This window comes from Quercus suber, unplaced genomic scaffold, assembly GCF_002906115.3.
Source record: "Quercus suber isolate HL8 unplaced genomic scaffold, Cork oak 2.0 scaffold_515, whole genome shotgun sequence".
NCBI lineage: Eukaryota > Viridiplantae > Streptophyta > Magnoliopsida > Fagales > Fagaceae > Quercus > Quercus suber.
The window spans coordinates 536,033-551,577 of record NW_027069964.1 but is presented as its reverse complement, the minus strand read 5'-3'; the positions used below and the strand labels follow the sequence as shown (position 1 = coordinate 551,577).

The 15,545-nt window shown below is 36.0% G+C and overlaps 1 protein-coding gene and 1 long non-coding RNA gene across 2 annotated transcripts in view; both read left to right on the top strand.

Moving 5' to 3' along the window:
* Positions 1 to 351: 351 nt before the first annotated feature.
* On the top strand, positions 352 to 2,209 carry LOC136063347 (uncharacterized). The gene is made up of 3 exons (XR_010625030.1): positions 352 to 438; positions 693 to 802; positions 1,899 to 2,209. It is a non-coding gene; the product is annotated as an uncharacterized LOC136063347 (long non-coding RNA).
* An 11,950-nt stretch (positions 2,210 to 14,159) lies between these two features.
* The window catches only part of LOC112027548 (germin-like protein subfamily 1 member 20), a 14,527-nt gene continuing 13,141 nt past the window's right edge, over positions 14,160 to 15,545 (top strand). The window contains 1 exon segment of the mRNA XM_065763599.1: positions 14,160 to 14,337. Within this exon segment, the coding sequence (XP_065619671.1) occupies positions 14,211 to 14,337 (127 nt within the window). The 5' untranslated portion in view covers positions 14,160 to 14,210.

Here is a 15,545-nt window from a genome sequence, read left to right as displayed (position 1 = left end):
CAGTACAGATTGTTTACTCTCCGATGATTTTTTATAAAATTTTCTTTTTCTTGACATTATTAATTTGATTTCATGGTTTTCTTCTTACTTTGTGACACTGTTAATAACACATGAAACTCCAGCCGTTGAGGTACTGTTTTCACTTAAACAAACCAATCATATTGATATGTGTTTCTTACCATATGATGTGATATATAGATCCTGCATATGGAAATTGGTTAAGTATTGGCTGTCACTGTCAACCTATGAATCTTTTTCTTAACAATTGAAAAAAGAAAAAGAAAAAAAGGATGTAGTTTTATGATCAATCTCCCCTCCCTGTCTCTTTCCCCAATTATAGTAGGCCTCCATTGTCACTACGGTATTGGTCTTTCTCTCACTTTCCTTGCCTGCCATCATACCAGCTTATCGTTGTCCAAGAAGCTGCTTCTTTTTTTGGTAAGACCTCTTGATTTTTTTTCATCAATGTTCCTGTTTTGTATCCTGTTCCATATGTACATATTTCTTAGAAGAATCTAATATCACCTTAAGGATCAAAATAGTACAATTATTTTGGTTGCTTCATTAAGTGCATGTGAAGCACCCATCCTTCTACATCTTATTCATTTGTTGTATCATATTTTCCTTTTTATATGATCATGGAAGAAGATTTCATTAATCATGCATATCATACAAATTTTTAATGTCTACAGTAATCATCAACAAGGCTCGGAACGAGAAAAAGACGGGTGGAAAGCCTGACTCACCACCAAAGGATGACTCAAAATATAACCACAGAGCAGTTCTTGGAAAGCCTCACTCTGTAATTTCCAATCTTGCATATTTCTTATATTGGCTTCCACTCTGATTTGTTTAGAGCCTTGTTCAAATTTATGCTTTGAGTCTTTTCATTTCACACAGCCATTCCTTGTTACTTCAATTGAGATCATAAAATATTATTCATCATTTAGTTTGAACTAAGGGTTTTTCTGGGTAAGAAGTAGAGAAAATGCCTTAATCCAATGTTTGAGGGCCTTGATTCCCAATAAAAGTAGGAGGTTTGTGTTAGGTTGACAAAATAAAATATATAGAACCTTCATTATCAGAAGAATGTTCAAGTACTTACAACTGTTTTTGTTCATATATCAGTATCAAAATCAAATTTACACTATTCACTATTTCCTGAGTTGCGGCCAAGATACTGTGATGTTTCTCAAAAAATATGTTGAATTAATGAATACTGCTTGTTCAAACATATATATTACATCTCAAACGATTACTAATCTTGCTCTCAAGATTTTGTTAGAATTACTTTCAATATACCCAATAAAGTTTTTGTCACCTCCCACATTTTCATTATACTCTATAGTTCTGGAGTCCAAAATTTTTCTGTGCTGTTAAATCTTATGGTTGACAATATGTGGAATTCTCTTTACTCAGTGTAAAGAAATGTGGGTGGCCTTAGTTCATCTACAAAGCCATTACTGCTACAACTGGGGTTAAATCTGTTCCACCGTTAGACTTCATTTTAAGCCATGTATCATCCAATCAATCCTCAGGATATATTAGTTTTGGTCCTCCTATTGCCTTTCTGCTCTTACTGTTTCAAATCAGTCCATCTTTAGTATTTCTGTACTCATTGTTTCTTCTTGATGCCACGTCTAGTTTACACTACTACTACATTCATGTTATTCTTACATGTATAATCAAATTTCATTTAGGTTTATAGCCCATATTGCCAAATGATTGATGTCCCAAATGATCCATATTTATGCCATTATTTGAGGCTGGTTAATGGTTATGAATGTCAATGAAGATATGCATGAGAAAAAAAGTCTCAGAGTGTATCAATGGGACTACCATGTTGCTTTATAATGACATTTATTGGTTAATATATTGCTATCACTTGATGTTTACAGCAGAAGAAATGGTGTTGTTGCATACAATCTGCTTAGGCAGAATCATGAGGCTGCCCTTAGCCTATAATTGCATGAAGAGGAAACCATTGTTTGTTGATGCCCCAAAATGTATTCCAGAGGACTGGAGCTGTATACAGAAGCAATGATGGATCCTACTGGAATCTGTTTGTTGTGTCCTAAACGTGGTGATGAAATAATGATGTTATATTATGTTCGGTTTTCTGGGGTAATTACTGTGGTGCTTCTCTCCTTTATCTGAATTCAATGATTTGACCCTTCTATATGTGACAATTTGTTTCTATATTGTTTTGAGTGGATTTGGTTTTCTTCTGGTAATTGCATATTTGTACCTAAGTCCTATTTCTTTGATAAGAAATGATGGTTTGTCACTGAATCGATATGAGTGCCTTACTAGATCCGCTGGGTCTGCTAAGTTTGCTATTTAAATATCTGGGCAAAGAACTAGATTGTCTTTACAACTAGCTGATGAACAACAGATATTTCTTTGAGAAGGAAAAATTTTAAACAGAACTTTGTTAACAATATTGAGCATAATGATGATTGTATGTCATCATCTGGTTCACTTGCCATATGGGATAAAGTAAGAAATGTGTTTGATAGGGGTATTTTTTACTAAGGCTCAATAATCCTAGACATGCCATGCAAGGAAACTCACGCGCCTACGGGTTTGTTAGTCCCACAGAAGTGGAGGGAGGATCTAGAATGACGACATGAAAAGCGATGGAGCCACACTAAAACCCAACAAGATGAAAGGCTGATGGGTGAATGAAAGGCCGACAGAGTGGATGAAAAAGCCGAGGGGTCCAGCATGGCCTTGCTTGGTCCTTACGAATGTTCATATAAGGAAACATCTTGCATATCACGCAAGATGAACCTACTACTAATTCATATCTCCCTCATATGGAAAGACACCCTACAATCTTAGGAACCCTAGTACCAGATCTTCTCCATAAGGAAAACTCTCCACTTTCAAGGGATCATGGTTCATCACTCGCCACTATATAAGCACCAGACCCTTTCTTTTCTTAGGTACATAGAAATTCCCTAGCTCTCTGACTATAGAGTCCTTAGAGGTTTCTCGTTGACTGACTTGACTTTCGGAGGGTTGTTGGTCGGTACCACACCAGTGTCTTTTGTTTGATCCTACTGTTCTTATTCCACAGATACCCATTGGAGTGATTTGGAGCCTACAACTCACTAACGATTTTGGCACATCATTAGTGTTGATTCTACTAAACATGTTCATGTCAATTGTATGGGTCATATTATTGTATGTTGGCAATAATATTTTATGAGTTCAAAAAAAATCAAAGCTTAAGTGTGTCATATTTTGTCTAAAAAAGTTCAAATAGCATTGAAAACACTATGAACGTTTAGACCCCTAAACAATAAATTACCAATTCAAGCTTTATATCAAACAATGTATGTGCGGAAAATGATACCAAGCTTGTAACAGAATTGATAAACAATCTAAACCAATCAAAATCACATCTACAATAGAAATTAAATGGTAAAGATTAAGGGAAGAGAGATGCAAATACAAAGACAACACGGCGATGTGTTATCGAAGAGGAAACCGAGGCCCTCAGCGTAAAACCTCTCTGCTGCCCTCCAAGCGGTCAATAATCCACTATAAAATGTAGTTGAGATACATGAATAGTAATAGACCCTCTAAGTCTAATCTACCCAGGTACCTAAGCCCTCCAAGCTTCTAGCTTCTTGCTCCAACGAGGTTGCGCCGAACCTTTTTCTTCTCTAACTTACTGGATTCCACTATAGCCCATAGTATCAACCAATAACTATTGGTCCCTTCCAAACTACTTCCCTTAGCACCAAAAGAACCTTCTCACAGACGTGGGTATGGTGAGAAAAGGATTTGGTCAAGAACCTCTCAAGGATGTATCAATGGAGAGAAAGAGAGTAGAGGAATTTGAAGAGTCTCTTAGGTAAAGATTGTGGATGAATTAATCTTGTTTTTCCCTAGGGTTTCTCTCTCAAAATTCTCTCTGAAAGCTCTCTACTTTTCGTGGGTTTAAGGGGTATTTATACTAGGGTGAGACAGGAATGTGAAGAGTCAGATTTTTCAAAATAGGGCTAGTTGGCAGCTTGGCCTCGCAACTTGGCTGAGTCGCGAGTTCAAGCCGCGAGCTAATGGCCTGATCAGCTTGGGACTTTTGTCTTGTAGTGCAACAGTTGGCGTGATTCTTCAGCTCCCTTGCATACTTCACACATGTGCCAACTTTGGGGGCTTGCCAGTCATGAGTCACCCGCGAGTCTCTGCATCCTTGCATAATCTTGAGCAATTATTCACACTCTCTTACTCACTACCTTACATGATTCTTACCTAAATATAGGGTTACTAATTGCTAAAATACAAGCAAATTTGGCACGGAATAAAGCCAACAAGATGGTTGATTAAATTCAACCTTACAATCTCCCCCTTTGGCTATTCCGTGACAAAACCTTACAACAAACTCTAGACTTAACGCGTGAATTGGGAATAGTTGGAAAACTCACTCACACATAACTCTAGAATTTGTGAAGCTCTTGAACCATAAGACCAAAAAAATCTCCTGAAATACAATAACACAATAAGTTCATTGTATGCAGAAAACTTGTAATGCATATGGAGCAAGCACAATGCGATCAAGCAAAAAGGAATAAAGTAATAAACTATGGCTTGACCAAACAAGCAATCATTGTAAGATAGTGATCACAATGTTCATTCACACTTGGAATGAACATCCGGGCATTCAAGCTGACAAGTACAAAGCAAATCACTTGAATGACCAACACTCAACCAATGCACAGTACATGAAGTATATGCATCTAGGAATAAAATCCTAATAGGGCACAAGAGTGAGAGTACTTAAAGAAAATACATAACATTTAGCTAGAAGTACTAGGCAATAAAGCATAAAGGCTGCATAAGCATGGTACAAACCATAAAAGCCTACAAATGCAAGGAAACAAACCCTAAAAGATTACAAAAGCAAAATGGCTACAAACTCCTAAAAACCTTAAAAGCTTACAAAAGCAACAGGTACAAACCAGTAAATAAACACTGAATAAACATCATTAACTAATAAACCAAAGATTCAAAAACAAACAAGACTATGAGTTTTAAACTACCATAAAACAACATATAAACCATAGTGTATCAAAAAGCATTAAACATAAAGTAAAACACTGTTTGTAACATGCTCCCCCTCAAAATGGCACCCCCCCTCAAGAGCTGCCCCCTCAAACATTCTCCCCCTTTTTGATCGAAATGGCTAAAGGGTCACTGTTGGGAGATAAGGCTGTCAAACTTGGCTAAAAGAATGTTGAGTAAATCCTAAATTGCTGACATCCTTTCAGTATGCTCATTCTGAACTTCTCTAATTCCATCAATCCTCTCCAGAATGATCTGAAGTGCATCTGGAGGTGTAGCTGATGAGGTTGAGGCTCTGCTCCTCTTGCTTTTGCTTCTGGATGTGACTAATTGTCCTACAACTTCTACTTCAGTTTCCATAGGATCACCTTCTCCTTGGTCACCCTCTTCTTCATCACATGGGAGACAAACTTGAATTCTGACAATGGTTAGCTTGTTGATGGTTAAAGAAGTAGGCATGAGGCTGATATCTTGAGGGATCTCAACACCTTTTAATCTAAAAAGCCTCACAAGAAGGCTAGGAAAGATTAGCTTGGGCCTAGAAGTGGTTTTAGTCTCATCCACTATAATATCAAAGATGTGAAAGTTGATGTCAATGAAGGTTTTCTCCTTAAGTTCCATGAGGAAGATAGCTTTGGCATTGTTTATTGTAGTCAGTTTCTTTACTGGATACAAATTGAACATCATGATGGTGGTTAGGCACCTCATGTCAGTTGAAAATGCTGTAGTGTTGAGGCATCTCCCTTCTCTTTGACCACCAATGCGAGTTTGGACAGTTTCAATAAAGAGCATCCTGTCCTTGTAGTTGATGAAGTCAGAGTCTTCTAATTCTTCAAGACCTAGCACCTCATCAATGTCATATACATCTATGTTGAATTCCTTTCTTCTAACCCAAAAACTCAAGTCCTTCTCCCTTATCACAGCATTTGCATAAAATTCTCTGATTAAAGGCTCACAGATAGCAGGTAGGTCACTCAACAATTTTTCCCAACCTCTACCCTCAAAACAACTTGGAATGAAGGTGTCCTTCAAATCCCTTAAGTCAACAAATCTTTCTTGAATGATGGTTCCCTTCAAGAGAGAATCCTTATATCTCTCAAAGTGTTGAACATACCTAAATAGGTTAGGGTCCATTTTCAACCTTTTGTCAGATTTCTTAGTAGGAGTCTTCTTCTTTGTAGGAGATGGGGCCATCTGTAAACAAGCAGAAACGGCCACAACAAGACATAGCACAATGGATGAAATTCAAACATTAGCAACAGTTAAGTAATAAGTGTTTTGTTATCACCATTCAGTCCATATACAGTTGAGATTTAGACAGTAAAAGATGTATCACAGATCAGAAAAGGATAGATCACATTATTAACAATATAATGCATATCTTATAATGACAAAGAGCACAGTTTAAACAACCAAGAGCTCTTTAGAGCACATTCCCAACCACATACTTCAACAAGTAGTAAACAGTTGAACAGAAGCAGTGAAAACCAGATTAAATCAAAACAAATCATATGACAATGAGATATAACTTCATGAAAATGAAATGATTAAACCAACTCAGAGCAGACAATAACCACAAGGCAGAAGCAACACACTATATTTATTGATAAAGGAAAATATCAACCATATAAAACCAGCCAAACACACACACACACACAGAAAGACCCAATAAATCCGAACCAATAACAACATGGGTAATATAAAAAAATCACCTCTGATAAACTAAAACATGAAAACACACATGTTTAGAAAACTAGAAACAAAATTTTGCCAAGGCCAAAACACCAAATCTCAACAAACATTAATTCAACCCAAGTTCGAATACATTAAATCTCAAAACTCAAAAACACCTCTCAAAACAAGAAAATTAAGCAAAATCAAGAAATAAAAGGTGAGAATAAGAAAAACCCATACCTTTTTTTGAAGATTGGAGTAAAAATGATGCAAAAAATGGATGCTTTGTGAAGAGATACACGGAGTGTTTGAGAGAGAGAAATGAGGAAGACAATGAACAGTCACAAAAATTCGAGGAAAAACTGTAAAGTTTTTGAAAAACTGACCTTGAAACGTAAAACACGCGTTTTTTGTGACTGGGTCAAGTTGCCAGTCAGTCGCTAGGTAAGCCACAAAACACATTGAAGTAAAGATTCCTGAAAATTTTACTAAGTGTTTTTCGCGACTGGAAGGTCTACCCGCGAGACAGTTGCCAGGGGAGCCGTGAAAATCTCTGTGTATCCCTCGCGACTAGACCTTCCACCCATGAACAAGTCGCTACACTGAGTCGTGAAAATCATAAAAGCTCAAATTTTGAAAAATTTTCTAAGTATTTTTCGTGACTAAGACCTTGACTCGCCAATGAGTTGCGAAAAATCTCAGAGTGAGCTCGCAACTGGGGCATGCGACGGGCATGCGACTGGACCAACTCGCCACTGAGTCGCCAAAATAGGGCAACACTGTTTTTGAAATTTTTGACATTTTTTGTAAAAAAACAAAATACTTTCCAAAAACAAGTTAAAACACTCAAAAAAAAATTTTTTTGTGTTTGATCAACAAAAATTGAGCTTGTGAAAATACATTTAAACAAGTACAATCACACAAATGAATGTGGCATTCATTGAACATAGACTTGTGTGTTGTGTGTGAATATCAAAAATGAAATAGTCTTTAGTCTAATGTGAAGTTTCAATGATCAATTCAATCAAGGCATACACAACTAGCACTAGATAATGTGACTCATCTCAATTATAGAAATATGCATATATGACCTCCCACATAATCTTAAGTACATTTCTTTAAAACTTTTCATTTGGCTCCATATACATCATATCATTTGATCATTTTGAATCAAAACATCTTATTGTGAGATCGATACCTGAAATTTTCAATATTTCAAATTGATGAGTTAGCCTTTGGCTTTTTGGGCATCATACATTTTATTTTGGTCGCTTTCCCTTTTTTCTAGCTAAATACTAATATGTCGACAGGCTTTTGCAGTTCAATACCTCTTTTCATTTGGAGATTTACATTTGGTGAGCTCTTTAATTAAAAGCAATAAAATAAAAGTGGGAAGATACATAGGCACAAGTTTATGCATGTCTCAAGATCAACAAAACCATTCACTAACTATACATGACAAGGTTGAAGATCTATTTACAACAGTCACATAGATTTTAAGATTTCTCCCACAAAAATATAACTGCATATGAGACAAGCTAAGCTCATAGATGCACAAAGCCATTAGTACAAAAGTACAAGGCAAAACATGCTTTGAGACAATGCTCAACAAAGTAGATCAAACTTTTTGGATTTTTTACTTTATATGTGTTTTTGGATTTTTGACGTAAAAGCAAGAAAAGATTGATCAAAAACAATGTAAAAACAATTTTAAAGCGATACAAATACACAAACAACTGTTCAACACTCAAAAGCAAAAAGCATACAACCAAACATAATCACAAAGTATAGGAAGAATTGATGCATGGACATGTTATAATGCTTAGGCATAAGTACCCTTCGTCACCCACACGTCACGTGCGTTTGGGGTCATATCTTTGACGGATTGGGTATGAAAGTTAGGACTGTCAAACTTTCTTATGAAGCTTTCCAAGCAACTTGTAAAGGCATCGATCATCTTCATCATATTTATCATTCCGGGATCACGGTTTTGACTTTTTGGTTGCTCACCACTGCAAGACTTCTTGTCATTTCTTCTTCCTTGTGATCAAGGAGTGCTCGCATTGTTTAACACTCCCAGCTTATGACAGTTGGGTCAGGTATGTCCTTACAAACCGCAATAGTGACAAATATGATTCGTTCTAGGACCCCGTTGTAATCTTGGAAGTGATATTCCTCTAACTTCATGTCTGGATTCTGATAGATTGCGGACTGTATTGAACACCCGTTGATCAACCACATTTTTCATCTTTTCAGTCTTAACTTTATTAGGAATAGACTTTTCTACAATTGGCTCTTTGGCCTTCACAAACCTCACTTCTTTGGTGACATTAGCTGATGAGCTACTCCCTCCGGTATATCCTACTCCAAACTTGTCTAAGACTGATTTTTGATGAGCAAGCATTTCATTGAATTTTTTGGAGGAGACACGGTCTACCTTAGCATTTGCTTGAATCACTTCATGCTCAAGGAATCGAATTTTTGAGTAAGCTTCTAACAGCTCTCCATTCATTTTCTCCACTTCACATTTTGTCTTCTTGTATTGCACTAGAAGAATTCTGTAGTCTTCCTCGGCCCTCTTCATCTTTTTACTGGTTGCATTAGCCACCTTAGCATATTCATTGGTCTTCTCAAGAAGTTAATTGTAGGTCTCTTGCAGTCCCACTACTTCTTCAACTTCCTCATCTTCAGATTCCTCAACTATTCCAATAGACTCCAAATCAGAGTGCTTACCAAGCTCCTTCACAAGTATACCCAAATCATCTGAGGATTCCACATGTGCAATGGTAATAAATGCAGAGTAGTTTCCTTCTCCGTCACAGCTTTCCTCAGAATTAGAATTTGATGTATCTGAGTCACTTAGAGTAGTGGCATAGACCTTCCCCTTTGATTTCAAATAATTTGGACATTCTTTCTTGAAATGTCCGTGTCCGTTGCATTCAAAGCACATGATTCCCTGTGAAGATTAGGATTTTCTACTATCTTTACTTCGGAATTCCTTTTTCTCCTTCCCGAAATTCTGAAATTTCCCTTTGTCACTAGATTTCCCACTGTTCTTAAGTTTTAAGAACTTTCGAAAGTTTTTCACAAGGTACGCCACATCTTTATCTACAGCATCTTCTTCTGAAGAATCATGAGATACTACCCTCTTATCAATTGTCTTAAGAGCAAGAGATTTGCTCTTCTTTTGCGTAGGCAGTGACAATTCATATGTCTGCAATAAACCAACCAGCTCTTGAACTTTAATGTCGTCAAGATCTTTACTCTCTTCAATAGCTGTTACTTTGGTACAAAAGCTTTCAGGCAGTGACTGAAGGATCTTCCTTACAATTTTAGAATCCTCCGTCTTTTCTCCCAAATTAAATTTGCCAACGACCACCTCGTTCAACTTGTTATAAAATAGTCGAAAGACTCATCGTCGCTCATCTTGAGCTCCTCAAAGCGAGTGGTTAACATCTGTACTTTGGTGTCTTTCACTTTCTTTGTTCCTTCATAAGTAGCCCCTAGAATCTCCCATGCTTCCTTAGCAATAGTGATATGTGAAATCTTGTGAAATTCTTCTGAAGAGACACCACAGAAAATGGCATTCAAGGCTTTACTATTAGCATTAGCCGCCGCAAGAGCTGCCTTATCCCAAGTGGATTTGGCAGCTTTCGGCTTAGTCTAACTCACTTCAACTACATCCCACACAACATCATCAATAGAACACAAAAATGGCCTCATACGAACTTTCCAAAAAGCATAATTGTTACCAAAAAAAAATGGTGGCGCATTTAGAGATTGAGACCTATCCATCTCAATATGGGGTCAAGGATCGCACTATGGTGTTTAAACCATAATAAGTGCACCCACTCTGATACTAATTGAAATTTCAAATAGCATTGAAAACACTATGAACGTTTAAACCCTCAAACAACAAATTACCAATTCAAGCTTTATATCAAACAATATATGTGCAGAAAATGATACCAAGCTTATAACATAATTGATAAACAATCTAAACCAATTAAAATCACATCCACAACAGAAATTAAATGGTAAAGATTAAGGGAAGAGAGATGCAAACACAAAGACAACACGGCGATGTGTTATCAAAGAGGAAACCAAAGCCTTCAGCGTAAAACCTCTCCGCCGCTCTCCAAGCAGTCAATAATCCATTAAAAAATGTAGTTGGGATACATGAACAGCAATAGACCTTCCAAGCCTAATCTACCCAAGTACCTAAGCACTCTAAGCTTCTTGCTCCAACGAGGTTGCGCTGAACCTTTTGCTTCTCTAGCTTACTGAATTCCGCTATAGCCCATAACATCAACCAATAACTATTAGTCTCTTCCAAACTGCTTCCCTTAGTACCAAAAGAACTTTCTCACAGATGTGGGTATGGTAAGAAAAGGATTTAGTCAAGAACCTCTCAAGGATGTATTAATGGAGAGGAAGAGAGTAGAAGAATTTGAAGAGTCTCTTAGGTGAAGATTGTAGATGAATCAATCTTGTTTTTCTCTAGGATTTCTCTCTCAAAATTCTTTCTGGAAGCTCTCTACATTTCGTGGGTTTAAGGGGTATTTATACTAGGGTGAGATAGGAATGTGAAGAGTCAGGTTTTTCAAAACAGGGCTGGTTGGCGACTTGGCTGAGTCGCGAGTTCAAGTCGCGAGCTAATGGCCTGGCCAACCTAGGACTTTTGTCCTGTAATGCAATAGCTGGCGTGACTCTTTAGCTCCCTTGCATGCTCCACACGTGTGCCAACTTTGGCGGGTTGCCAGTCGTGAGTCACCCGCGAGTCCAGCCGCGAGTCTCTACATCCTTGCACAATCTTGAGCAATTCTTCACACTCTCTTACTCACTACCCTTACATAATTCCCACCTAAATACAGGGTTACTAATTGCTAAAATACAAGCAAATTTGGCACGGAATAAAGCCAACAAGATGTTTGATTAAATTCAACCTTACAGTCTACAAGTTCTATAAATTGAAGACATAAGATTGCTCTAGAAACTATTGAAACTACTATCTCGATATCTGACTCAATTGCACTCGACTGATAGAGCATTAGTAAATCTTGGTAGTACCTCAATACCTCTCAATCTATTGAGACTCAAGATTTTTGATTTAACAAGCAACATTCTATTTTAAGTGGGATATATTTTATGGGTTTTCATAGACTTAGTTGGAGAACCTATTTTAACGCCCACTAAACCCCTATTTAAATAAGTGGTGGGGACAGAACACCAAAGATTTTTCATATTGAAACACTAACCTCCACCTATTGAACCGGTGAGTTCATAAAATAAAATGAGATATTGGCACCAACAGTTGAAAATCTTATTCGTGTTTTGTGCGAAGCTATTACAAAAATCAACTGCAACAATCAAAAGGGTTTCTATGGTGTGTTAGTCACGAATAGTAGATTTGTGCAAAGGAGAAGTCAATTGCAAGAAGCCAAGAAGTAGTCCAATTGGGGGATTGAAGTTGAATTTCCTTCTAAATCAGTAGGTTATACTATAAGAAGGTACTTCGGAATAGGATAAGATTCCTTACACTCGTAACATCTACTCTTGTTAGAGGATTCTTTGGGAGTGTAGCTTCAAATTCACCAACTGGGATTTTGCTTGCGAGAATTTTCTCTATCGTGATCAAATCGTTATTTCAAACTTATTTCCCATTTCACTTAATTTAGTTTGACGATTTGATTGTACCTTAATTGGTTTTGCATGTGATTTGATCTAATTAATCAACTTAGGTAATTGTTTAATTTAATTAACTGGGTCAATCAAGGTAGTTCTTGGTCCAAATTGGCATGGATTCTTGTGTGTAGACTAAAAGGTTAACTTCTTTTCCGTTTGTCCTAGTGAATCCATGAACAATGATCCCAAAATGTTGGCAATGTGCAATTGATGTGTGATGGAACAAGGAAGGTTCCATGTAAGTTGTTTAAAAAGGTGTTATTGCAGCGAGATTTTAGTCCATATATAATTTTGGTAAGTAATAGACTAGTTGGTTGATATTTGATGAAGTTTTAGATATGTAATTATAGTCTTTTTGTATTTTAACAAAATCTTGGAGAGTAAGGAGAGCATTTAATGCTAGATATGAAATATTAATATATATTTAGTCATGTGCTTGGAATTGATTAAGATGATAATAATATAATTTATATGAAATACTATAATTACATTTTTAAACTTATATTATATGATGAACATTAATTTTTATGTAAAGAGCATGTGAAGTTTTATCATTTTAAGTGTTATGTGATATGAGAGGCTTACCAAATGTTACCAATTGCACACTGACCCATCAGAATTCAGGGAATTGAAGAAGATATGCCAAGCAACATGCTTTCATTTACCAACTTTGAACCGCTGGAGCTTTACTGAACATATTTTTTCGCCCTCCAAACCACGACTCCCAAAATTCCCTCAATGAGACTCATGAGCTTGGATCATGAGCCAAAAAATGAGATGATGTGCCATGAGCTTGAACTATGGGCTTTGACACCTTTTTGTGTAAATATGGGCTCTTTTGGGCTATAAAAGAGATTCTCCCAAAATTCACGATAGTGTTGACGTGGCGTGGGACGCCAATGAAATGAAGCCATGTGGTATGAAAAATTTGTCCTCAACAATAGTAAAAAGAACCATTGACACTAAACCAAATACACCATCAACATACAGAGAGAACAAAGAATGGGAAAAGCAAGAATATACCAGATACTAGGTAGTTGTTGGTCACTTTGTTCTAGAAAACCATTAAGGGTGTGTTTGGATATCGTTTATTACTGAAAATTGAAAACACTGTCGCAAAATAATTTTTAAATGTGTGAATAGTACCGTTGGACCCATTTTTAATGAAAGTTTTGTTAAAAAAAGAGGTTTGTGAATCTTGTGAACAGTGCACGGAACCCATTACCAAACACTGGATGCAACTGAAAAACCATTTCAGCTGTATCCAAACATCCACTAAATCTAACTACACCTAAGATTAAGAAGTCTTTAGTACCCACAAATTAAAATTAGGTCAAGAAGAAAAGGTCAAAGACGAGGAAAAGCAAGAACATAACATTAAAATTTAAAACTACGCAATGCCATTTCAGTAACAATTACTGTTGGTCACTTGAAACATGTTGTAATCCCAAGTCGAAGAGGTCCTACACAATTATTGTTTTATGGATTGGTTTCGGACAAAGTAAAAGTAACATTAAAAATACACAATGCCATTGAAGAGGTTCAATTTGATTGGGTTTTAAAATTGTACGACAAGTAGTAGTTAAAGAAAATTGGTTCACCGAATTAAATAAAATTAAATGTGACAAAAGGGTTGAACAATTACCAAGTTTTTGCAAAAACATAAACCGCTTCTCTCACTCCTGTCTAAAAATGGACATTTCCATATTGCTATGTTTCCCATCCCTCACTCAACTAAGAATAGTATACCATATAAGATAGAGATAACCTCCTCAAATATGATGAAAGGTGTTTCTTTCCTTGTGACTGTGGCCATTTTGGCCTTGGCATCCTCCTTTGTTTCTGCCTACGACCCTAGTCCTTTGCAAGACTTTTGTGTTGCAATTAACGACATCAAATCTGGTGGTATGTATAAAACAGTCTCATTATTATTAGCAGTAGTAGTATTATCAATCCAATTTTTTCGAATTTATTATAAGTTCTTACATTAATGAAATTATGCCCAAAGGCAATCCCCCTCCCCCCCCCCCCCTTGAACAAGCTTCAAAAAGCACTCACGCAAATAAATTCTGAAAAATCTATGAAATAGTGATGGTGAACCATATAAAGTTTGAATTATGTTTGTTTGGTTTTCCATATTGTAATGTCATTTGAATAATTATTATCAAATAAAATGGTTTCTTATGTGTGAGAGACCGCAAACTTGGTGCCTCACAAAAAAAGAGATTCGGGTACTTTTTAAGGCACCTCTCTTTTTTGGGTAAGTGGTGTGGAGTCGCCACTTAGTTTTTCTTATAAAAAAAAATAAGAAAAAACTAAATACAAAATACATGACTGAATTTTTCCATTCTCATTAATTGAAAAGAGTACATATTTGGTAAATTGAGTATTACATGGCTTTGGGTCCTAGTTACAAACTACCAAAGATACATGGCTTTTGTCCTAGTTACAATCTACCAAAAATAAAAATAAAGATAAAGCCTAGGTCTACCTATCCAAAGACACTAAATTCGAAAGCTAGGTTACAGAATTGGAAGGTGTTAGGCACCCATTCTCACCCAGACATAATATGGCCTTCTAGACTCTCATGACCAATGTATCCCTTTTATGCATGACATGAATGATATGTTGCACACATGAAAAACTAAATCACATAAGTCTATTTTTGAATGCATCCTCTTCTTTGTTAAATAAATAAATAAATCAGATCTGTGATGTGATAAGAAAAATTTGATTTGGTTTAGAAAAATCAGATCTATTTTTGTACATGTAAAAAAAAAAGTTTTGGGCATAGAAAAGTTAGATCAATGTTTATTAAATAAAACAAAGTCTTTTGGTTTTAAAAATAGAATATCAGATCTATTTTTGAGAACTAGAAAAAATTGGTTATTAAAAAAAAAAAATCAAACCTATTTTATAACAAAAATAAAAAATAGATTTGTATATAGGAAAAATCAGATCTGTTTTTCTTTTATGTGAAAAAAATAAGAAAAATTTTTTAGAAGAGAACTATATTCATGAAATAAACCTACACTACATGCATCAAACAAAACTACTCATGACTCTTTTTTTTTTTTTTTTTTTTTTCAAAATGTTATGTTAAAAAAAAAAAT